General features: G+C 41.0%; 1 protein-coding gene across 3 annotated transcripts in view; it reads right to left on the minus strand.

Annotated features, from left to right (window-relative positions):
* The window catches only part of IPO9 (importin 9), a 54781-nt gene extending 30302 nt beyond the window's left edge, over window positions 1-24479 (minus strand). Inside the window, exons 1-6 of one of the 3 annotated variants that reach the window (XM_003823026.7) lie at window positions 24160-24479; window positions 6190-6251; window positions 5894-5980; window positions 4937-5138; window positions 1339-1427; window positions 434-520 (exon numbers count right to left, since the gene is read on the minus strand). In XM_003823026.7, the coding sequence (XP_003823074.4) occupies window positions 434-520; window positions 1339-1427; window positions 4937-5138; window positions 5894-5980; window positions 6190-6251; window positions 24160-24322 (690 nt within the window). In that variant the 5' untranslated portion in view covers window positions 24323-24479. Of the gene's footprint in view, window positions 1-433; window positions 521-1338; window positions 1428-4936; window positions 5139-5893; window positions 5981-6189; window positions 6252-18475; window positions 18582-24159 lie in introns of those variants that run through there. The other 2 variants (XM_014342444.4, XM_034943529.3) reach the window with 2 other exon arrangements.
* Between the last annotated feature and the right edge of the window lie 292 nt (window positions 24480-24771).

Here is a 24771-nt window from a genome sequence, read left to right on the forward strand (position 1 = left end):
CTGAGTGTTGTGGTTCATGCTTATAATCCCAGCACTTTGGGAGGCTGAGGGGGGAAGACTGCTTGAGCCCAGAAGTTCAAGACCAGCCTGGGCAATACAGTGAGACCCTATCACTACAAAAATTTAAAAAAGAAAATCAGCCAAGTGTGGTGGTGCACACCACACCTGTAGTTCCTACTGGGGGTCAGGGGATCACTTAAGCCCAGGAGTTCAAGGCTGTAGTGAGCCATGATTGCACCACTGTAGTCCAGCCTGGGTGACAGAGCAAGACCCTGTCTGGAAAAATAACAACAATAATTTAATAAAAATGTTAAATCTATCTCTAACACTGGTTAGTGTGCTTTTTCGTGCTGCTATCATGAAATGACTCACTGCTCTGCATGAATAAAACTTTTAAGCATGAAGTCTGTTATTGATCCAAAGACCTGCTTACCTTTTCCAGCTCCTCCATGTTACAGATCATATGGGCACAAGTGGTAAAAATCTCCACGGCTCGGGAACGGGTTCGAATACCATACACCTGGAAAAAAGGTTACAGCATAACAGCACAGCCACGAGACTGGAGTGTGTAGGTATGTGTGTATCTCGGACTAGCAGTAAAACTATGACTAATGAATCCTCACATGAGATTGGATGCCCTCGAGAAATGGGAAATGTAATTCATTTATGTCCAGGAGGCAGACTTCTGTAATTCAGAGAATGAAAGGTAGCAGAATCATAATGTTGGAACTTACTGGAATGAACCTTATATAAGGGCCTCTGTGGGTTCATTTGATTAAAAAATACCAGACTAGGTAGTGCTTAAAATCCCAACACAGCCAATATATTTCCTTTAAAATGCAGACCATTGGTTGGGGGCAGAGGGGAATAGGGAAGTTAAAACATTATCCATCAGGTATTTATACCTTACTATAAATGAGTTATCATTCATATACACACTAATCAAATATATATGCAATATATTAAGGGTCTATTATGTGCAATGCAGTGACAGATTGCTTCCCATTACTTAGCTGAGATAGGCAAGCATAGGTGGGATAACTCAGTAAGAGGCTGGAAGTAGCATGAAGGAAGGCACTATTTATCTACTTAGGGGCTACTGGATGCCAGGAAGTACGATATGTGAAGAAATATTTCAGCTATTTCACAGTTTTATCAAAGGCTTGCCCTTGTAGTTGAGTGAAAGGTCTAAGGTTAATGCAGATTCAGATCCAGATCTTTGTCAGTTCTAGTTTTTAGGTATTGAGATCAGTTGCAAACACCATAATCTCCCACCTGAAAGGCTGGGGGCTGAAGAGAGCCTGAACTCACTATAATCTTGGAGCTGAGATTTCATACCTCAGCCATGGTGAAGATCTTATACATCTCTGGGAGAATGACAGGAGCAACAAGTGGCATCTGTGTGTCTGTTACTTCACGAGTGAATTCTACAAAGAAAAAAGTAGTACTGTTAAAAAAAAATACTGCTTCATAAAGATATTAAGTGTGATATTTTCTGAACTGCTTCTAGGTGGCAGTTCCCGAACAGACAGCACACAGGTAAAGACACTGGCCTGGTGGTCTCATTCTGTGAAAGCAAAAGTAGCAAGAGTTACTGATTATTTGTTAGAAGGAGAAAGAATAATATGGAAATAGAGAAAAATACAAGAGATTAAAAAAGAAAACTTTAATATAAATACTGAAAGAAAATCTGTAATAGAACTGCATAAAAGTCCTTGTGAGGTCAACTTGGGAAAATTCTGTATTAATTTACCTTGTGCCCATCTGTCAACCTTCAGTTACACTTCGAGGTTTCTTACCTTTGGTTCTGTTTTCAGTACTTTCGCTTGGCAAGCTGGTTTGATGCATGTAATAAAATAGGTACAGACTTACTAGGCCTCAACTCCTCTTTGTATATGTTACTCTTCTCAGATTTTATTGACCTAAAAGTCAGAGGCTGCTGCTAACTGGAACAAATGGGAATTTTCTATATAAATGTGACAAAAAGCAACCTATACACAGAATGAGACTCGAAGGTGATGGAAATATGGGTCGTATCTTTCCCTTCACGTCTCAAAAAAAAAAAAAAAAAAAACCAAATACACCACACACAAGGCACTGAGACAGCACAAAGGACCCTGGATTCATGTTACAAAGCAGCAGAATAAAGCTCTTGAGTTCCAGTAACTATCCACTTTACCTGATGCTTTTCCACGTTATCACTATAAAAATGGACATATGGGCCGGGAACAGTGGCTTATACCTGTAATCCCAGAGCTTTGGGAGGTTGAGGCGGGAGGATCACTTGAAGCCAGGAGTTCAAGACCAGCTTGAACATAGCAAGATCTGCCAGTACATTTAAAAAAAAAAAAAAAAGCTGCATGTGGTGGCATGTGTCTGCAGTCCCAGCTACTTAGGATGCTGAGGCAGGAGGCTCGCGTGAGCCCAGGAGGTCAAGGTTACAGTGAGCTACAACAGTGCCACTGTACCTGAGCCTGGGTGACAGAGTGAGACCATGTCTCAAATAAATAAATAAATAAAACTAAAAATAAAGCTAACCACTTGGGACATTTTGGGGGAAGATACACAGCTAGAAACGCAAGGTGGCATTTTCAAGATTAAGGTACTCCACAATTTTGAACAATATCAATCCCCATGAGTCAAATGAAGATCAAATACTCAAGGTTGAATTTTCTTTACAGCTGTAATTTCCTCCTCAAGGATAAAGTCTGAGCTTTGAATGGTGAGTGTTCTATTTTATTTAGAAATTCAAGGAAATTAGTCCAAACAAATATGATAGATGGCATAATAACAAGTTTTATGAAAAATACAGTATAATTTAATTCTGCTAATAAAGTGCTTGACTGCTTTTTACTCTCCTATACTCATCCCTGGTATCAATTTATTAATACTTTATAGGTTTAATTCCAAAAGTTTTCTGAGGTGATTCAGCAAGTCAGAAAAATTCTAGGACTCCAGCAACACCTCAATCTCCAAACTTCTTTGAGAACGAAGAAAAAGCTGTATCTGGTGGATCAAATCTTCTAATCCTTAGCTGCTATATTTGCATTTCCTTTACACCATGAGCCTTAGTTGGTTCTCATCTATAAATAGATAAGTTTAATAGGAAGCCTCATTAAAGGGAAACTGGTATAGTATCTTGAAAAACTCTGAAAAGAATCAGTCCCATTCTCCTAATGGGCCTCTGTCCAACCACCAATGTCCTGCTATCTTCATGCATGCCTAAGTTTTTGTTGTCAGAGTACAGTCTACTCTCGTTTGAAAATATTTGGAGCAAGTATTTGGGAATGGGGCTTGGCTGCTAGCCACTCCATGTCTGGTGACTCCATTACAAAAGGAGACAAATTTCCCCCAACAGTTCTTTCCCTGTGGCTGGCAGAAAAGTGATCTCACTGAACAGTAATTTCCTTAGTCAAACACAATAAGAGCTCTTCAGCATCCAAATCAAGATAAATGTACAAAACCTTTCTCTCTAGGTTTGTCAAAAGAACCTGAATTTCATCTTGGAAGACTGAGAGGGAACAGGCTTCCTTTCCTTGGTAGAACATGTATCTGTTAATTGATATCCTGGCACTATGAAGTGGTGAATAAAGAATCCTAAAAGGCCAATTCCATGGAGAGGGGTGTGTGAAATCACCTGAATAGTGAATGAGTCATTAAGCAGAAGAAAGGGCAATAAGCAGAGAAGTCAAAATCTGAGCAAGGAACATTCTGATCTTTTTGGTAAGTCTGTTCAGTATCTGAGCTAAAAACTGAAGCTTTGTCACAGGCAATCAATACGAATATAGTGGGTAATTCAAAAAGGCAGCTGGGGCCTGAGAAGAGGTCATTTTGAAACAAAAGGAGAAGAAAGATTTGCATTTGACAAAGAGTTGATATTATCTACCCTTAACATCACATGGACTAGCAAAATTGGGCCTATGTGCCAAGTTCAGTAAACTGAGATTGAGAAAGAATAGAATTGGCATTCACAACTAGGCAAGAATACATATCAGGTAAGCTAGCAGGTCATAGAAAAAGAGATAAGATATTGGTGGGACTTCTACAAACCTATATGAACAAAGGAGAAAGATGATTTCTAAAGGATCAGTACAGGATGACTAAAGTCCAGGTAAGAATTTCTTGAAGGCAAAACAGAGTAGTGACTTCATTTAGGGAATAAGAAGCAGGGAGGAACTTGCAAAGGACTGGGAAACTCAGGCCATCCCTAAGGATATATGAAAGCAGATTCTGGGAGGGATTGATAGCTTAATCAGGTTAAGAAGAGATATCCATCAAATCTCTTTGAACTAAAAGTTGAAGTATTTTTATCAACTTCTCAGAACAGAGAGAAGGAAAAGATACTGAGACTACATATTCTCTAACTGGCTAAATGAAGGTCAGGATTACATGGCTATACTGTTTTTATCTTCTTTTTAAATATTTCTATAAAAATCCATTTTACAATTCTTAACTTTGCCTTGGTTGAACTAAGTGGAAAAATAATATATAGTAATAATGATAATCATAGTAACTAAACTTTACTGAACAAGTCAATAAAGATAGATTAGCTAACATTTAAACTATACCAAAAGCTCCTTTGATGCAGACACTACTATCATCTTAATTTTATATAAAAGGAAACTCAGGCTCAAAGAAGGTAAGTGAAGGATCAAGGTGAAGCCACTACAAAAATCCAAAATCTGAATACTCCATCACCATGCTAATACTGTATCTGTAAGTGGTAGGTTTGGGAGTAGAAGTAATACTATACAAACTTAATTCCCCAGAAAAAAACAATAGAGCTGGAGGGTAGATGGAGAGATAAAAACTAGGAGGGAGGAATAACATCAGCAGCAATTCCTACTGGTCCAGGCCATTATATCACATAGCTTCTGGTAATACTCCTGTCGCTTGAGATCCAAGTACCAATACCAGGGAAAAGGGCTTCTGGTACCTGTCAGCACACGCATGGCTCCATGGACGGCATTTAAGTCTCCGCTCACCAACATCTCCATGAGCAGGTTGAAGAGTTGGGGCCAAGCTTCAGGCCAGTCCCAGTGGGCAATGGCTGACACTGCATAGGCCACACTGGAGCGCACTTTGCTTATCGATTCTCTCAACCCATTAGGCAATAGCTCCCGGATAACAATTTTTGCCTGTAAGGGATAAAAGTCCACCTGCTATTAGATCAGGTTAAAAGTGACTGGCAGAGCCCAGTTCAATTGGGAACTGTGTTGGAAAAACAATGAGTACAAGGTACTGCATGTCTATAGAAAACTCCTATACACAAACTTGACAATTCATTTGGAGGGTTCATCTGTGATCTCTAAACTTATGCAGTCCATTACAGTAGCCACTAGCTATACATAGCTATTAACATTTTAAAACATTTAAAATTCAGTTCCTCAGTTGCACTAGCCCCATTTTAAGTGCTCAACAGCCATATGCAGCTAGTAGCTATTGTTTTAGGCAGCACAGACACAGAATATTTCCATAATTGCATAAAGCTCCAGTGGAAAACATTCCTCCAGACCTTATACCTCAAAATTTCTTGGGGACTCAGGATGATTGCACAGTACTGCACTAAGTACAAACGTTATTTCATTTAATTCTTAAACCCTTAGTTGGTATTTTTATTCTCACTTTGGAGATTTAGGAAATTGAGGCTTAGGTGTTAACTACATTTCCAATGATCTCATAGCTTGTAAAAAGCAAAACTGGAATTTGAACACAGACCAGCCTGACACTTGAGCTCTTTAATGTACAGCCCTATGCCCGCAATGCCAGCCACCAATCTCCTTTTCTGCCTAGTCTTTTGATTGCTCCATGCTGTCAAAGAATGTTGATAGTCTAATCTCTTAAAATGGACCCTCAAATCTCCTCAGGTAGACTAATCAAGTAACTGACTTACCCTTTCTGTAGTTTCAGGAGGCCTAAATTTCTCTGATTGGGCACACCAGTGAGTCTCCACATATTGTTTCAAGATGACTGATGCCAGCTGTGAAGAGAATAAGCCAAGTAGTACAGCAAGAAAAAGATTTTTTTCACATAAAAACTATATACATAGCCTGATACATCTGAAGTATATCTAAATCTGGCACAACATCCTAGGTTATTTATACATTGGCCTTATTTTTCTTTCCCATAAGAAAGTTTCATTACCAAGGAAAGGGAAACTATTTATAAATTGGGCCAGTCTGGACTTACCTGACGGATTGCCAGTGCCCCCTGGGGATCTACAGTCAGTTCTGCCAAGTGAACACCAAATTCTGAAAGAGAAAATTTTATTGAGTCTAAGAGCACCTAGGAAAGCCATAGCAATTTACTAAGCTCTAACCCTGATGCCAACAAGATTCCAGAAAGAAACTTAATCTGTTGTTTCAAAAAGAGCTGATAACTGCTAAGACTGATTCCTCCAAGTAAAAGAAACAAGTTGGCTTGCAGGACATGCCTTGTTACAATGAAGTTTCAACACCCTTACACTATTTCCAGTCACTGCATAGCACCTTCCAGCCATCTTCTCTTCCAAGATGACAACACCTTCCTCTTAGACTAATTAATGTGGTAATTGAAACATGGAGCCTGGTGTGGTGGCTCACGCCTGTAATCCCAGCACTTTGGGAGGTCGAGGTGGGTGGATCACTTGAGGTCAGGAGTTTGAGATCACCTTGGCCAACATGGTGAAACCCCATCTCTACTAAAAATACAAAATTAGCCAGGCTTGGTGATGCATGGCTGTAATCCCAGCTACTCGGGAGGCGGAGGCAGGAGAATCGCTTGAACCCAGGAGGAGGAGGTTGCAGTGAGCTGAGATCGCACCATTGTACTCCAGCCTGGGAGACAAGAGCAAAACTCTATCTCAAAAAAACAAAACAGGCTGGGCACAGTGGCTCATGCCTGTAATCCTAGCACTTTGGGAGGCCAAGGCAGGTGGATCACAAGGTCAGGAGTTTAAGACCAGCCTGGCCAAGATGGTGAAAACCCCGTCTCTACTAAAAACACAAAAAAATTAGTCAGGCATGGTGGCGGGCACCTGTAATCCCAGCTACTTGGGAGGCTGAAGCAGAGAATTGCTTGAACCTGGGAGGCAGAGGTTGCAGTGAGCTGAGATCGTGCCACTGCATTCCAGCCTGGGCTACAGAGCGAGACTCCGTCTCAAAAAACAAACAAACAAAACAAAACAAAAACAAAAAAACAAGGGACCATCTATTCCTGAGGACAACTTAAAAGGTGAGATTTCACGAGTTGTCCAGATATATGCCACCAATTATGAGCTGATTAAGTCCAAGAAAACCTGGCTTCAACAAACTTAGTCCTACAAATGAGTAGTTTCCAATAAGCAATGGAACTTGAACTGCACATTGGGAGGCTGTAAGTAACTCTTACTTCCAAATTAAAATTTATTTTTAAAAAATGATTACTAAAATAAATTTTGTTTTAGAGACAGGGTCTCACTCTGTCATCCAGGCTGGAGTGCAGTGGCATAGTAATAGCTCACTGCAGTGTCAAACTCCTAGGCTCAAATGTACTTCCTGCTTCAGTCTCCCGAGTAGCTGAGACTACAGATGCACGCCACTGTGCCTGGCTCCAAATTAGAACTTAGATCTAATATATACTTGCAAAGGAGTCAACTGTCAAATATTTCTTTGTGAAAAGAGGAGGAAGAATGTAAAACCAACAGTGCATCATAATTTTTACATCTCACATTGTAGGGCTGTGCTATCCAATGCAGTAGCTATTAGTCACAATGGCTACTAAGTACCTGTAACGTGGCTGGTGAGACTTGAGATGCCTATAAATGTAATACTCACTAGATTTCAAACAGTGTGAAAAAAAGGGGAAAATATCTTTTTATATTGATCAAATGTTGCAATAATACTTTGTCTATATCAGGTTAAATGAATATAGAGTTAAAATTTAATTTTATGTTTCTTTTTGCCTTTTTAATGTAGCCACTAGAAAATTTAAAATTTCACACATGACTCATACTATATTTCTGTTGTACAGCACTATGCTAAAGAATGAACAGCAGTTTTCTAGACTTGCTTACTACTGGTAGATACATAGGTCACAATAGGCTCATCACTTCCCCTTGGAGGGAGCTATGGATTGGTGTGATTAAGAGAACAGGCTGTTTAGGTTCAAATCCTGAAGCCACCATGCCTGTCCTTAGGTAAGTTTCCTTTCTAAACCTCAGCTTCCTCACCCACAAAATAAGAATATTGGTATCAGTGGCTCACGCCTGTAATCCCAGAACTTTGAGAGGTGGGGGTGGGCGGATCACCTGAGGTCTGGAGTTCGAGTCCAGGCTGACCAACATGGAGAAATCCCGTCTCTACTAAAAATACAAAATTAGCCGGGTATGGTGGCACATGCCTGTAATCCCAGCTACTCGAGAGGCTGAGGCAGGAGAATTAATTGAACCCAGGAGGCAGAGGTTGCGATGAGCCGAGATTGCGCCATTGCACTCCAGCCTGGGCAACAAGAGGGAAACTCTGTACCCCCCCCACCAAAAAAAAAAATACTGGTATCAATATACCAAGCAATCCTTTTAAGACTGAATAATATAATATATGTAAAATGCTTTGTACAATATCTGCCATACTGGTAAAAACTTGAAGACAAAAATAAGTTATTTTGCTATTATTTTTTATTGTCTATCATGAATACACTGTTTGGCTTTCCCATCTATGTTCCACCTTAATTGGATTCTACTGAAATAGCCATCCAAAGGGCATTTATACAATAGAAAAGCTTAATACCAAGAAAGAGTTGTTACATGCAATGTTTCAGGTTCAGGGCTTATCCAAGTAACCAGGTTAAAAACTGCTAAAAATGATCTATGTCCATATGTTACAAAATAATTTTTAAAGACTTACAGAAAAGCTGAACAGTACAGAGAGTTCATGGATATCATTCATCCATTTTCCTCTTACATAACCACGGTTCAGTGATCAAAAATCAGGAAATTAACATGGGTATAATACTATTAACTAAACTAGACTTGATAAGAACTTCACCAGTTTTTTTCCTTATTGTCCTTTTTCCTTCAGGATCCCACATTGTATCTGGTTGCCATGTCTCCTTAGTTTCTTCTAAAGTGTGACAGGTCTTCATTCTTGTCTTTTGTGACCAGAACACTTCTGGTGAATATCGATCAGTTATTTTGTAGAACGTGTCTCAATTTGGGTTTGACTAAAGTTTCCTCATGTTTTAGATTGAGGTTATACATTTTTGGCAAGAATACCAGAAAGTGATGCTGTGTCCTTCTCAGTATATCATATTAGGGAGTACATAATGTTGATAAAAATTTTATTACTGGTTATGGTAACCTTGATCACATGGCAAGGTCTGCTGGGTTTCTCTACTTATAGGTACTGTTTTTCCCTTTGTAACTGATCCAAATCTAGGGAGAAATATTTTGACATTTTGCTATTATCCTGTTTCTTTTCAAAGTCTCACCCACTGATTTTAGCATCCATCTGTGGGTGTTACCTGCCTAATGGTGATTTTGCATTTCTTTTATTCTCTTCACTTTATTAATTGGAATTCTTTTATAAGGAAGTACTGTCCCTTCTCCTTTATTTATTACAATATTATAAAATATATATTTTGGTTTTCATCCATGATTCCTGGTTCTCAGCTCCTGTAAGCCTTATTCTTTCCTAACTGACTACAGTAATAAGAATATCTTTTTTTTTTTTTTTTTTTTTGAGACAGAATCGCACTCTGTCACCCAGACTAGAGTGCAGTGGCGCTATCTCAGTTCACTGCAACCTCTGCCTCCTGGGTTCAAGCGATTCTTGTGCCTCAGCCTCTGGAATAGCTGGAATTGCAGGAGTGTACCACCACGCCCAGCTAATTTTTGTATTTTTCGTAGAGACTGGGTTTTGCCATGTTGGCCAGGCTGGTCTTGAACTCTTGACCTCAAGTCTGCCTGTCTCAGCCTCCCAAAGTGCTGGGATTACAGGCGTGGGCCACCACACCCAACCAAGAATATATTTTCTTAAAAAGTATTTGGCTTTTGTCCTTGGTTCCTGAAGTCGCTCCTGAAGGATAAAGGTGAAAGACAGTCTTTTCTTACTTACAAGATACTTCTTTCTGTCTTTTTTCCCGCACATCACCTCAACTTTCCTTTTCTTTTTTTTTCCCCTATTCCCCTACCTGATGCAATGGTCTTAGGACCAGGGCTGCAACTACATGTGCTGGAAGCAGGAATGATTCCTAGGCAAGAAACTGTAACTACGTATTGTAACTTAGGTCAGAATTCCTAATGGACTGATGGGAATGGGTTGTGCCTTCACCCCATCCAGCAAAATTGGGGCTAACAGTTAATACAGCTATATTGCCTGACAGTAAAAATAGCCCACTAGTTCTGCACCTCTGTAACCTAACCCTATCTGAAGGGGGTGCACTGAGGAAGAGGTACTTGCTAGACTAGTATTGTTGCCTGCAATCTAGACCATCACAGTGGCAGATTGTAATGCTCCTTCCAAAGGTGGAAAAGTTTGGGTACTTATTAAGAGAGAAGAAACAGTAGCTCAGAGGAAAGAAATGAATAAGTGGATTATGAACTGAGAGGATTCCAATATCACATTAACACCTCAAAAGAGGCTCAGAGCAAGAGACGACATTGCTTCTTAGCTCAATTATATCGAACTCATGAAATGGTAAAGTTCTGTGTTTGCTAAGACTACTTCTGCTTTTGCAACCTCACAAGAATGAAAGGAAGCCTGCCAATCTGAGCAGCCTCACCCTGGGAGACATTCATACAATATGATGAACTAGACTATTAATTATTGAATGGGATTCTAGTAATGTGGCAGTATCTTTTGAGTTGGACATCCTATTGACATAAGGGATCAGGGTTCGAAGACCCAAGGGCGGACTGTGATATTGTGAAATATGTATTTGGTCTTCTACTTCATTTCCTGGCAAACAGCTCCTAAAATCCTCAGAAACTCCAAAGTGATGTCTTTTTGTATGCTAATAAGCTGACTTGATAGCTGGCAGCTCCTAGGTAGCTTCAGGATGGGGGCTGGTCACTGGAAATATCTAGGCAGGCTTAGAGGGTTGGGACTTTCATCCCCCCATCCCACCCTCTGACAGGGTAGAGGGGCTGAAGGTTAAGTTGATCATCAATGGTCAGTGGTTCAATCAATCATGGTAGGGTAATGAAACCTCCATAAAAATGCCAAAGAACACACTTCTGCATTCCACCCTTCCAGACCTCATCCTACGTATCTTATCTCTTCACCTGGCTGTTCATTTGTATCGTTTAGAATATCCTTTGTAGAAAAATCTGTAAAAGCATTTCCCTAAGTTCTGTGAGCTGCTCTAGCAAACTAATCAAACCCAAAGAGGGGAGTCCTGAGAACCCCAACTTGAAGCTGGTCTGTTAGAAGTTCCAGAGGCCTAGACTTGCAACTGGTATCCAAGCAGGTGGGGGCAGTTTTGGGGACTGAGCTTTCAATCTGTAGGATCTAATGCTATCTCCAGGTAGACAGGTTGGAATTGAATTGGAGGACACCCAGCTGGTGTCCACTACAGAACTGACTGCTTGTTTGCTGGTGGGGAGAAATCTCCACATATTTTTGAGATCACAGAAGTCTTCTGTGTTGACTGTTGTAGTGTGAGAGCAGAGGAAAAATGGTTTGTTTTTCCTAATATTTATTTATACCTATATGAACTCATAAGTATTTATTTTATTCTGTGAGTTTTAATCCAATACTATCTTATTTTTTTTGTTGCTCAAATTGTTCCAGCTTTGGCCACTGGAACTCCTTCCAATTAACTCCTGTGTATTTCTATACATCCCCATCCTTTATCAAGCACTTCCTTATTTTTTGAATACACAAGATATTCTATACTTATCTTGTATTTTCTCTGTCCAAGCCAAGATATCAACTTCTCCTCCAAGGAACCCTGCTGTCTTTTAGTGGAGAAATATATTTAGAAACCAAGATGTGAGCACTAGGTATGTTCATTGCTACAGGAGTATCACTATTCCTAGGCGTTCTCAGAGAACAGAGCTAGGAAGTACAGTATACCTAACCATATAGCCATCCATCCATTTATCATACTGACTGATAGCCCAGATGCCAATCCAAACCTCAAGGTTCATTCTACTCTTCCCTTATTTGTAACTTCTTTCTCTAACAGTGATACACTTGGCTCTCATCATCTACACTTATTTTTTCAATCTTAAAATATGAAGCAATTACAGAAGTATTAATCCATACCTTTGTGAAAAACACACCTATTAATTGAACTACAATTTTGGTGTATAGTTTTTTTAACTGTAACCTACATGATGCAGTCAAATACTATTTTACTATTTGTAAATACTATTTTACAAAGTTACTTAGGTTAGTTCTTCCTCTCACCTAAAAAGTTATGTTATTCATTTGTAAAACATTTAGGTTCATTTGTTACTACTTCTGCTCCATTTTTAGTGCCTCCCTATTGTTTGATTTTAATTTTAATTATTTATTTATTTTTGGTATGTGAAACATTACCATGATTCTCAGAGTCAAAGCTATACAAAAAGGAATATTCCAAGAAGTGCCACTTCTTCCTCATCCCTATTACCTTGTTTTCATTACCCACTTCTTTACAACCCTTCCCCACCCACTCCATGCAGGCAGGTAACCAAAATCAGTTTCTGATTTTCTTTCCTGTATTTCTTTTACACAAATGAGCAGACACATTTTTTTAAATATTCCCTTCTTGTTTACATGAAAAAGAGTATATTATAGACACTCTTTTGCACTTTGCTTTTTTTCAGCTAACATTATATCTTGGGATTTCCAAATCAGTTCAAAGAGATTCCTGAAGTTCTTCTCTACAGCTGCATAATATATGTAGATATACCATATGTTATTCATGTGCTCTCCTCTGTATGGACAGTTAGTTTTTTTCTAATATTTTGTTTTTATAAACAATGCTGCAGTGAATAATATTGTGAATATGTATTTTTGAAATGTTGAAGATGTCTTCAGCATAGATTTTCAGAAGTGGGATTGTGGGTCAAGAGGTAAGTGCATTTGTGGAGCTACTGGGTGTGATCAAATTTTCCTTCAGAAGGATTGCACCAATTTGTACTCCTACCAGCAATACATAGGAGCATCTTTCCAGTCTTGCCAACAGAATGTGTTATCATATTTAAAATTTTTTGGCCAGGTGTGGTGGCTCACACCTGCAACCCCAGCACTTTGGGAGGCTAAGGCAAGCAGATCACTTGAGCCCAGGAATTCAAGGCCAGCTTGGGCAACATGGTGAAACACCAAAATAGCTGGGCACGGTGGCTCATGCCTGTAGCCTCGGCTACTTGGGAGGCTGAGGTGGGAGGGTCACCTGAGCCTGGGAGGTTGAGGCTATAGTGAGGAGGGACTGTGTCACTGCACTCCAGCCTGGGCGACAGAGTGACACGCTGTCTCAAAAGTAAATAAAATAAATTTTTTTGTCAGCCTGACAGGTGAGAAATGGTTAATTCAATGTTGTTTTAGATTATATTTCTCTAACCACAAGTGAGTTTAAACACTTTTTGTATGTCTGAGTGTTGTTTTGGTCCTTTGTTCCTCAATTTTTAAGAATTCTTTATATATTAAAGGTATTATCCTTTTGTCTGTAGTATACATTGTGGGGAAAAAAATTCCTCCCAGTTTGCCAGTTGTCTCTTGATTTTTTATGTGGTGTTTTTCCCATGTAAATTGTAAAAAAATTTTATGTAGTCAAATTTATCAACAAAATATTTTCTTTTATTGTCTCTGGATCTTGAGTCATATTTAGAATCCCTTTCCCTATGTCAAGTTTAAAGATAAAATCACCCATATTTTCCTCTAGTACTTGTATGATTTAATTTTTTCTGTTTAGACTCCTAATCATTTTAGAGTTTATTTTTTAAAAATCTAGTGTGAGATATGGGTCTAATTCCAAACGGCTACACAGTCATAGCAGCACTTTTTTTTTTTTTTTTTTTTTTGAGATGGAGTCTTGCTCTGTCGCCCAGGCTGGAGTGCAGTGTCATGATCTCGGATCACTGCAAGCTCCGCCTCCCAGGTTCCCGCCATTCTCCTGCCTCAGCCTCCCGAGTAGTTGGGACTACAGGCACCAGCCTGGGCAACATGGTGAAACCCTGTCTCTACGAAAAATACAAAAATCAGCTGGGCGTGGTGGTGCGTGACTGAAGTCCCAGCTACTTGGGAGGCTGAGGCACGAGAATCACTTGGGCCTGGGAGGCAGATGTTGCAGTGAGCTGAGACTGAGCCACTGCACTCCAGCCTGGGTGACACAGCAAAATCTTCTCTCAAAAAGTTTCCTCCAGGCCGGGCGCAGTGGCTCACGCCTGTAATCCCAACACTTTGGGAGGACAAGGCAGGTGGATCACCTGAGGTTAGGAGTTCGAGACCAGCTTGGCCAACATGGTGAAACCCCATCTCTACTAAAACTACAAAAATTAGCCGGGCGTGGTGGCGGGCGCCTGTAGTCCCAGCTACTTGGGAGGCTGAGGCAGGAGAATCGCTTGAATCCAGGAGGCGGAGGTTGCAGTGAGCCAAGATCATGCCACTGCACTCCAGCCTGGGTGACACAGCAAGGCTCCATCTCAAAAAAAAAAAAAAAAAAAAAAAAGTTTCCTCTAATAGGTTCTTACACATTTCCTCAGCATTTACTTTTTTGTTGATACTGTAAATTGGTTTTGGTTTTTAAAAAACCATTACGTCCTCTAACCTTTTATGGTTTGTGTATGTGAAAGCTATTGATTTTTATATTTTATGTCCTGTTTTACTGAATTCTTAGATTCTTAATTCATTCTTATTATGCCTTTAAGCTGCAGTTTTTGATCCACTCCTATGGCACCTATTGTTTCACTCAGGAAAGTGGATTTTTTTTTTTTTGGCATGACCACCACAGAAGAAGCCACATTCTTTCTGAAAGAGTTATTAAATGATTAAATCACAAGCAAACACTTGAAACTTGCACAATCCCCCTACAGATACTGCAATCCATTCTAATTCTTAGGATTAATTTGGTTAGTACAGACTCTGGTTAAATCTATAAAACCCATTTGTAGCAAGAGAAGAAACAACAGGTATCTACAACCCGAAGATATGGGAGTCAACTATCAGAACTGATTCGAAAACACAGATGAGTCAGATAATTCAGGAACATCTCTTGGATAGCAATGTTCCAGTTCAATGGAAAAAAGCACTCTAAAATGCACATGTGAAATCCATTTAAAGGAGAAAGACAACTAGTAAGGGCATCCACAATTCCTTTGAGTTCAGATACTTAGTGTGATAATGGATGATACTTAGACTTCATGGCCTCAAGTCTGCTTAGAATGTCACTGTCCACCCAGGATTGGCCTCCCTGGACATGGTGAACCAATTCTGGTGTACCTTATGTAACTTCCTTCACAATAATCTACAAGCACATTCACAAATTATCTGGGACATAACAGCATTTTCTTTTTTTTTTTTTGAGACAGAGTTGCACTCTTGTTGCCCAGACTGGAGTGCAATAGCGCAATCTCAGCTCACCGCAACCTCCACCTCCCGGGTTCAAGCGATCCTCCTGCCTCAGCCTCCCAAGTGGCTGGGATTACAGGCATGTGCCACCACGCCCAGCTAATTTTGTAGTTTTAGTAGAAATGTGGTTTCTCCATGTTGGTCAGGCTGGTCTCAAACTCCCAACCTCAAGTGATCCGCCCGCCTCAGCCTCCCAAAGTGCTGGGATTACAGGCGTGAGCCCCCGTGCCTGGCCTAGTATTTTCTTCTAAGGCACGATTTAAATAATTTTTCCATAGGTCATTATGATTTGGACTTTTAATGTTCCTAGCAAGAGCATAATTTTTGGATCATTACTACAGGGACAAACTAAAACAAGATCAAAATGAAGAAATTCTTCAATATACAGTGTGAAAAGATACTGAGGAATGAGACTTTTGAGAAGGGTTTGAAACTTAAGACTTTAAGCTTAAACAAATCTGAACAACTGTCCTTTCAATGAAAGCACTGATATTCATATAGCTGTAGGGTAATACTGAGGCTCACAGCTCACAAAAGGGAAAAAGAACCACACATTTTCCATCAGTTCACTCTGGCACTGATTACAGGAGTCATTAGAGCATGAAGACCAGGCAAACTTTACACATAGGTCCTATCACAGCTTAAGGGTCCTTTCTCATCAACCAGAGAATTCCAAGTCTTTTCTCTTCAGAGAAAAGCTTAGCATGAATATATTTTTTCCATATCCCTGCCAGAAGGATGCACTCCAGTGATGATCACAGTAGCTAGAAGCTCTTCACTCTAATACAGTAATAAGTTAATCATGTCTGGTAACCTATCAAAGATCATATACAAAATTCCACTAACCACCTTGCTTCACACATCACTGAGACTGGAAGGGATGGTGAGAATAAGAGATCATCAGAAGATTAAGACCAACGTAGGGGCCAAAAACCCAAGTTAGCCAAGGGATCTGTACCTACAACAAGTATTTTAAGATGGACTCCTTCTAAAAGCTAATTTCTTTCACGCATGAAAGAAGCAGCATTAAAGTTCAAGTAACATATATTTGCTCAAAAGCAGATATATAATGGCAAAGAAAATCTTCAAATAACATCATCATTGTTAACTAAAGACAAATTTTAAAATAAAATAGATGAACAGATTTCCTTCTCTACAGACCCCTACAGTTTCAAAAATTATGACCACATGTCCAACATGACCACATGTTTCAAAGCCTCAAAAATTCAAAGACAAAGAGCTTATTTGCATTAGGTTATAGGGGGATGAAAGAGGGAAAATACAAAATTCTTTTACTTAACCCAATTTATTCTGTCTAGACCACATACCTACTAGAAATACAAGGATATCACTCACCATTTAAGAGTGTCATACCCATAATACTTTAGTTTACTTAAAAGCTATATAAATAATTGTTTCCAAGGAGTATGATGTTGATGGTAAACTCCGTGCTATAAAACTGATGCAAAATTAGCTGGGCGTGGTGATGCACACCTGTAGTCCCAGCTACTAAGGAGGCTAACATGGAAGGATCACTTGAGCCCAGGAGTTTGAGGCTGCAGTGAGCTATGATCACACCACTGCACTCCAGCCTGGATGACAGAGCAAGACCTTGTCTCAATTAAAAAACAAACTAAGAAACAAACTAATGCAAAGAAGGAAAAGCCAGAAAATAATTCTAAAGCTCTTTGCCTTATTTTAAATCTGATCAACACATTTGCTCCTATCCATTGGTTTCTGTTACGTAGTAAAACCCTACTTACAGATTTTTCACTTAACAGAGATACAATATTTTTTGAAATACAACTAAGTATATTTGTTAAAAAAAAAAGTACGTGTGTGTGTGTGTTGGGGGACTTCTGGTTTTACTGATTGGTGTCTGTTTTTTTTTTTTTTTTTTTTTTTTTGAGATGGAGTCTTGCTCTGTCACCCAGGCTGGAGGGCTGGGGTGCAGTGGTGCGATCTTGGCTCACTGCAAGCTCTGCCTCCCGGGTTCAGGCCATTCTCCTACCTCAGCCGCCAGAATAGCTGGGACTACAGGTGCCCGCCACCACGCCTGGCTAATTTTTTTGTATTTTTAGTAGAGATGGGGTTTCACCATGTTAGCCAGGACAGTCTTGATCTCCTGACCTTGTGATCCGCCCTCCTCGGCCTCCCAAAGTGCTGGGATTACAGGATTGAGCCACACTGTGCCCGGCCTGGTGTCTTTAACACAATGTCTTTAAAAATATGAGAAAGAATAGCCTAATAACTTACTCTGGGATGATGAAGGCAGGGAAAATATAAGAAACACAGACATAAATATCCGCTTTATTTTGCTTTGCTTGGAAACGACTGTTTTAAGATTAAACTAACATTCAATCTATGAAGTTGAGCCAAAGGGCAACACTGCCAAGAGGGCTATATGAAGTTGTTTTCTAAAGCTATTTTTGTTAGGAAATTTAATTTCTCTAGTTCCCTTTCCCATGGTGAAATAAGGACAGTTCATTCTGTTAATCTGGGTTTTCACCCTGACTCTAGATTCTCCTTAATTATACCTTTATTCCTATCCAAAATGGCATCCTTTGACTTCCTAAGAAATCCTCTGCCCTCTTTCATTCTCTAGTCTCATTCTCTTTTAGTCTTTTGCTTCCCTCTCGTTATCCTTGCTCCCCTTTCTCTCTTATCACCCCATATGGCAAAAACATTATCTATCTAAAACTTGGTTTAGAAGGGAAAACCCAAAGGAGAGCATGGAGGATAAAGGGTCACTTAAGAAATACATGCTATTGGTCTGAAGGGTCTCCTAGAGAGACAAGACTTGGCAGTACTTTGACAGTCAACTAATAAGAATTGTGAACAGGGATTGTTGGAGAAGGATGGGGTTTTGAGTAGACCCCCTGGACAAGTCCCCTATTTCTCATGGGAGTTGGTAAGCACCACAAAACCACAGCTGAAAGGAAAAAGAAAACTCCACCACTGGCCTTTTTCCGAGCGTGGCCGCCTTCCGCTCGGCTCAGTGCCCGCCACATGCCCAGGAGTGCGTCTGGATCCTTGAGGGGCGCCCTTCGCAGGTGGACAGTGCTTACGCTATACTGCAAAAGAGCCAGAAAAGTGCCCATGAGAACCAGAAAGCAAACTTCCAGCCAGCAGGATCATCTCTCTAGGCATCTAAGATGGGGAAATCAATACAGGTATCTCGGCAGCATCTGAATGCCAGGAAAGGTGAGGGAGAGATAATTTCCCCCCCTCCCCTGTTCAACATAATGGTGGTAGAAGGGAAGAAAAATGTATTCTCTGTGACTTATCTACTGGGAACTAGACAAGGCCAAATGATAGGGGAAATGTCGTCATTTGTAATAGGCAAAAAAGAAATAAGCAAAGAAGAAAATGTCCTAGGGTCTAAATCTAGTTATGTAAGAAAGTCTGTGCATGCTGGCATGAAGAATTAAAGCTTCTGAATGAAAGCAACCCATTCCACCACTTGGATAATGCCATTCTTAGAGGAAAAGTAGAGAAAGAAGTAGAAAAAGAGGGAAAGAACTTCATTTTAAGATATAAAAAAAAAAGCACGAATACACCAAAAATAAAAGGCTGACATTCTCAAAAGATGGTAATTCTCATGATCTCACCGTAAGTCAGACAAAAACAAAAGAAAAAGAGTTGATGAAGCTGAGTACAGAATATGAGACTTTGACATAAGAGATCTTCGGTGGTTCATAACCTCTCCAGTCTTTTTTAACTACTATGTTTGTAAAGTGCTTAATATGAACCTGCCTATTAAACAAAACAGAATTAGAAAGCATGCTTTAGACTCTGAGCAGTGGAACAAAAAAAAAAAAAAAAAAAAAGAAAAGAAAAGTTTTTTTTACTCTAACGAATAAAAAAACTTAAAAAAGTTTTTTTTTACCCTATTTAGGTAGAAGTAAATTTCCTACAAACCTGATCAAACTCAAAATCTCAATCCTCCTAAGAAAAATGAAAGGGGCCAGGTGTGGTTGCTCATGCCTATAATCTCAGCACTTTAGGAGGATCACTTGAGGGCAGGAGTTCAAGGCCAGCCTGGTCAACACAGCAAGACCCCATCTCCAGAAAAAAACTAAAAAAATCAGCCAAGTATGGGCATGTGCTTGTAGTCACAGCCACTTGGGAGGCTGAGGTTGGGAGGACTGCGTAAGCCCAGGAGTTAGAAGCTGCAGTAAGCTATGATCATACCACTGCACTCTAGCCTGGGTGACAGAGCAAAACTCTGTATCTTAAAAAAAAGAAAGAAAAATGAAAGGTTAACAATTATCTGCAGAATACTGTACACCATAATAACTTCCAAACTTTCAAGCAATGTTCTTCTCAATTCAGGATGGGAGTGCTATCTGATGAAGGTGGTTACTGGCATCATCCTTATCTAATTAGCCCTGTTAAATAGACTTTAAATATTCAGAGAGGTTTGCTGGGTTTCTTCCAGATTCCAAGTGACTAGCGAAAATAGCAAGCACAGGGGCTCAAGAAAATCATTCCAGCCAGGCGCAGTGGCTCACGCCTGTAATCCTAGCACTTTGGGAGGGCAAGGTGGGTGGATCACCTGAGGTCAGGAGTTTGAGACCAGCCTGGCTAACATGGTGAAACTCCATCTCTACTAAAAATACAAAAATTAGCCTGGCGTGTTGGTACGCGCCTGTAATCCCAGCTACTTGGGAGGCTTAGGCATGAGAATCACTTGAATCTAGGAGGCGGATGTTGCAGTGAGCCGAGATTATGCCAATGCACTCCAGCCTGGGTGACAGAGCGAGACTCCGTCTCAAAAAAAAAAATAATAATAATAATAAATCATTCCAGGACACCAGGCTGATGAAGTAACCTATCTTATCCTTTTCAGATTGACACGCTACATGAATCAAATGGATCTCTCACATACACACACTTCCTTGGCTTAAGAGAACAGGTGCCCATTCTGGAAAATGTGATAATTAATTATAGGCAATTTATTTATTTATCAGAAAATATCAGCTGGTACACTAAATGATCAGGACTACTCTAGGCTCCAGCAATCTTTATTTTCTAAGATAACTGCTTCTTAAAATCTCATCTATAGTACAATTTGGTCACAGCATGTCAACTTCTCTTGCCTGTCCTTTTAACAGGGAGTTGACAATTGACCTGTGTCCTTTCCCCATAAATTAGATATTCTTCCATTTAATCTTCAAGACTAGGGATCATCACCTGGTAGCCAAGGAAGGTAACAAATGTTTTTGGCAAAGGGAACGGACCAGTTAATCTTAAAGACCATGTGGGATCAGTCTCCTATGTGATGGACTAATAAACAGCTCACAAAGACAGTGTGGTTATTTGAGAGGACAGAGGGAGGACTAGATCTGGTTGTCACCTGATCCTGGGCCCCATGGAACCAAAAAATGGTCAAAAGATTACCAGAACACAAATAATAATAGACACCAAATCCCAGATTTCTCATTAACTTCAAGTTTTAAGAGTGTTTCCGGCCTGGCCGGTTGGCTCATGCCTGTAATCTCAGCATTTTGGGAGGCTGAGGTGGGCAGACTGCTTGAGCTCAGGAGTTCAAGATCAGCCTGGGCAACATGGCTAAACTCCGCCTCTGCTAAAAATACAAAAATTAGCCAGGCATGGTGGTGCATGCCTGTAATCCCAGCTACTTGGGAGGCTGAGGCACGAGAATTGCTTGAACCTGGGAGGTGGAGGTTGCAGTGAGCCGAGATCATGCCACCGCACTCCAGCCTGGGCCCTGGACCACAGAGTGAGACTCGGTCTCAAAAAAAAAAAAAGTGTTTCCTAGAACCAGAAAACAAGGTTCCTTCTACCAGGATAAAACTAAAATGTGGGCTGGGTGCAGTGGCTCACGGCTGTAATCCCAGCACTTTGGGAGGCTGAGGCGGGTGGATCACCTGAGGTCAGGAGTTCGAGACAACCTGGCCAACATGGTGAAACCTCGTCTCTACTAAAAATACAAAAATTAGCCAGGCATGGTGGCAGGTGCCTGTAATCCCAGCTACTCGAGAGGCTGAGGCAGGAGAATTGCTTGAACCCAGGAGGCGGAGGTTGCAGTGAGCCGAGATCGCACAACTGCACTCCAGCCTGGGCGACAGACTGAGACTGTCTCAAAACAACAACAACAACAACAACAAAACCAAAAAACACTAAAATGTGAAGCAACACCAAAGAAGTGGAAAGTAGTTTGCAAGAATGGCTCATCTTGCTCTGTAGGGCATTCTAATAGGAGGAACCATGTCCTGCCAGTTTCATCAGGCCAGATAGTTGGCTAAATCCCGGCTGGAAAGCTGGGTGCTATGTTTTCATGTAAAGAAGGGTTGAGACTGGTAAAGAAGCAGCTACTATATTGCACCATGTTCAGAAAACATCTGAGAGATTCAGACAGAGTTTAAGGTGGGAGGTACTCTGAACCCAATGTCAAAGATAACTTGTTAAAGGCCACAAGAGGAAGAAAGCAGACCGCATCTGAGGGAATGGACCGCCATTCTCCACCTTAAAACAGGTACAGAAGGGGGTAAATCTCTATAGTTTTTTTGATAAACATTAAGGAGCCAGACTACTTAAAAGACACAAGCAGCCTCCAAAGGGTCCGAAGCATTGCACTAAACTCCAGAGACTGATCCAACCCTCTAACCACATCCAAAACCTGAGTCATATGCTCTATTACTAGATCACCAATATCAGGTCACTGCATCAATGCCTTTCCATACTTTTCATTCTCATAGTCTGCCCAACAGCACATTACCAGTAAGTTATGGGGGTCGGGGGGCAGTCGATCTATTTCTCATCAGTGACTTAGATCAAAATTCTGTACTTCTGAAATTTAATTTTTCACTTAAAGGCTCAAAAAGATGCCAGGTGTGGTGGCTGAGGCCTGTAATCCCAGCACTTTGGGAGGCCTAGGTGGGAGGATCGCTTGAGTCCAAAAGTTTGAGGCTGCAGTGAGCCATGATGGCATCACTGCTCCAAAGTCTACACGATAGAGCGAGACCCAGTCTCAAGAAAAAAAAAGATGAATAAAGTGAGGAATCAGAGTTTCAAAAAAGACCTCGAGAACTTTATAATTGACTTTGCCCAGATGAGACCATGGCATTTGGCTAAAGTTGAAAAGATCAGAGCAAAAGTGGAGTTGCTGTAAGACAGTTTAAATACAAGTCAAGGTCCACCTTTCATACAAAGGTGCCAGACATGCATTTGGAGCACCAGGAGCACTGGGTACCACTCAGGGAAGGTTTAGTTAAGATGAATTTGCACCAGACTCTCAAGTTTTATTCAGGTGGCAACTTGAATGTGATGAGGTTCCTTTGCTTTGTCACTCTTCCTTCCTCATACTCAAGGGGGACAGACATTAATGTGCATAAACGAATTTTATTTAGAAGCCGCTAAAAATTCCTTTAGATTAGTTTATACATGGTTCTCAAACAGCTTTCTCCTAACCAGTGGTTTCTCCTGTATAGATCTGATATTTTATAAAACAATGACAATTACAAGTGGGCCTTCAAAATGGTCCTTAGCCTGTTAGATCCCAAATCTCAACATATTTCCAACAGAAGAAAATTTGTTTTCAACAGCTCTTTCATACTGTGAGAGAATGTAAACTAAATTTAAGAGAGATTTGTTCTAAATTCTTTTCAATAAAAATACGTCCAGTAGGAGAGCTAACTGAAGGTTTTGAATATGATGGGTGTGTGATGGGACAATTTCCCGTATCTCTGATGAAGTATTTAAGTGGTGGTGGAAATATTCCTGAGTTGGGAGATTCTGAGGATTTGGAGTTCCAGTGAAGCTCTGACCAGATATATTTCTTACACAAAGACCAAGAAGATTTCTCCTCCTGTTTCTGGATTAAATTGTTCTTTGTGGTAGCTACACTGGACCCGGTGAAAGGCTCACGCGGCAGGAAATTGATAGAAAATCTCGAACCAATAGTTTATTTTCTTCTCCATCACTTTAAAGCACACAATAGAGGACGGAGACAAAGAATCAAAAACAAAGGATGATCAGTTCCTCCAAATAGAAATGCACAAAGGTACTTAATAAGGGCAAATTGTTTTTAAAATAAACGTAAGTATGGTCAGGACAGTGAAGCAATCGCATATGCATTTAATTTCTGGGAAAACACGAAGAGTACAAACAACTAGCTAGGTTTATAACTCAGAGGCAGAAACTTGTTTGATGACATCTATTAAGCTTTGATAGCCGCCTTTTCGAGGCCCTACCCTTCACCACTCCTACTAATAGCTCCCCCTACTCTTATCCCAGTACAATCGAGCTGGTGAAGAGAACAGCGAAAGACCTTGGTCCTGGACTCAAAAAATATTTCCCCGACCGCGCTACTTCCTCCAACAGCACCAAGTCTAGCTCCATCTCCGTCCCCTGCAGACTCTAGGCTCCATCTATCTTTTCAAGTCTCCACCCTCCCTCCCCCACTCCCAGGCTCCACCTCCCCCGACCCTATCTTTCAGGCGCGCCTCTCCTCTCTCGGACTTTCACAACCACCAGCGACATCAATCTCTCGCTTCCTGCTCCACTTCTCGGCGCCCAGATCTCCAACTGGCTCAGGCTCCCCATGTCCCCAGCCGGTACGGAGCTGCGGTCAGCGGATTGTGCAGCTGAGCCATCCTCGTGACGGTCCCGCCTCACTCACCCTCCGTCACCTCCAGCACCTTAATCTGTTCTTCAGCAGCCGCCCGCACCTCCTGTACTGGGGATAGGATCCCGGTGAGCGTATCCACTAACGCTTCCTTCAATCCTTGTGCCACTGGACCCGGCAGCCCGGAGGCCGCACCAGCTGCCGCCGCCGCCGCCATCTTTTCTCCCCTCAGCCCGCCAGCCCCGCGGCCGGGACCCGCCACCGAATGACGGCCCCCGCGCGCGGCCAATCCGCGAAGCCGCGCCTGCGCACCAGAGGCGGGCGGGAGCGGGCGGAGGGCGGGGAATGAATCTAAGCCTCCAGAGACAGCGCCTCCTGCTGCCTGAACGAGAACTGCACCTTTCTCTGCTAGGATCACTGGATTTACGTGAAAACTGAGCCCCAGACAGGTTAAGGGGCTTTCCTAAAGTTGCACAGTAAGTTAGCAATCTCATTTGGAATAAAGTTCATGATACATGACTTTATATTCATGCATCTTTCAGGTGTTAGGAGAGAGGAGGCGGGATGGGAATGGATGTAGAGGGCTTTAGGGAGAGAGGTCTGGGTCACAAATAGCTCCTATTTTAAACCACACTCTTCCCCCCAAACACTGAAAAAAAGTTGGCT

The sequence above is a fragment of the Pan paniscus genome, chromosome 1 (genome assembly GCF_029289425.2).
Source record: "Pan paniscus chromosome 1, NHGRI_mPanPan1-v2.0_pri, whole genome shotgun sequence".
NCBI classification, from domain to species: Eukaryota; Metazoa; Chordata; class Mammalia; order Primates; family Hominidae; genus Pan; species Pan paniscus.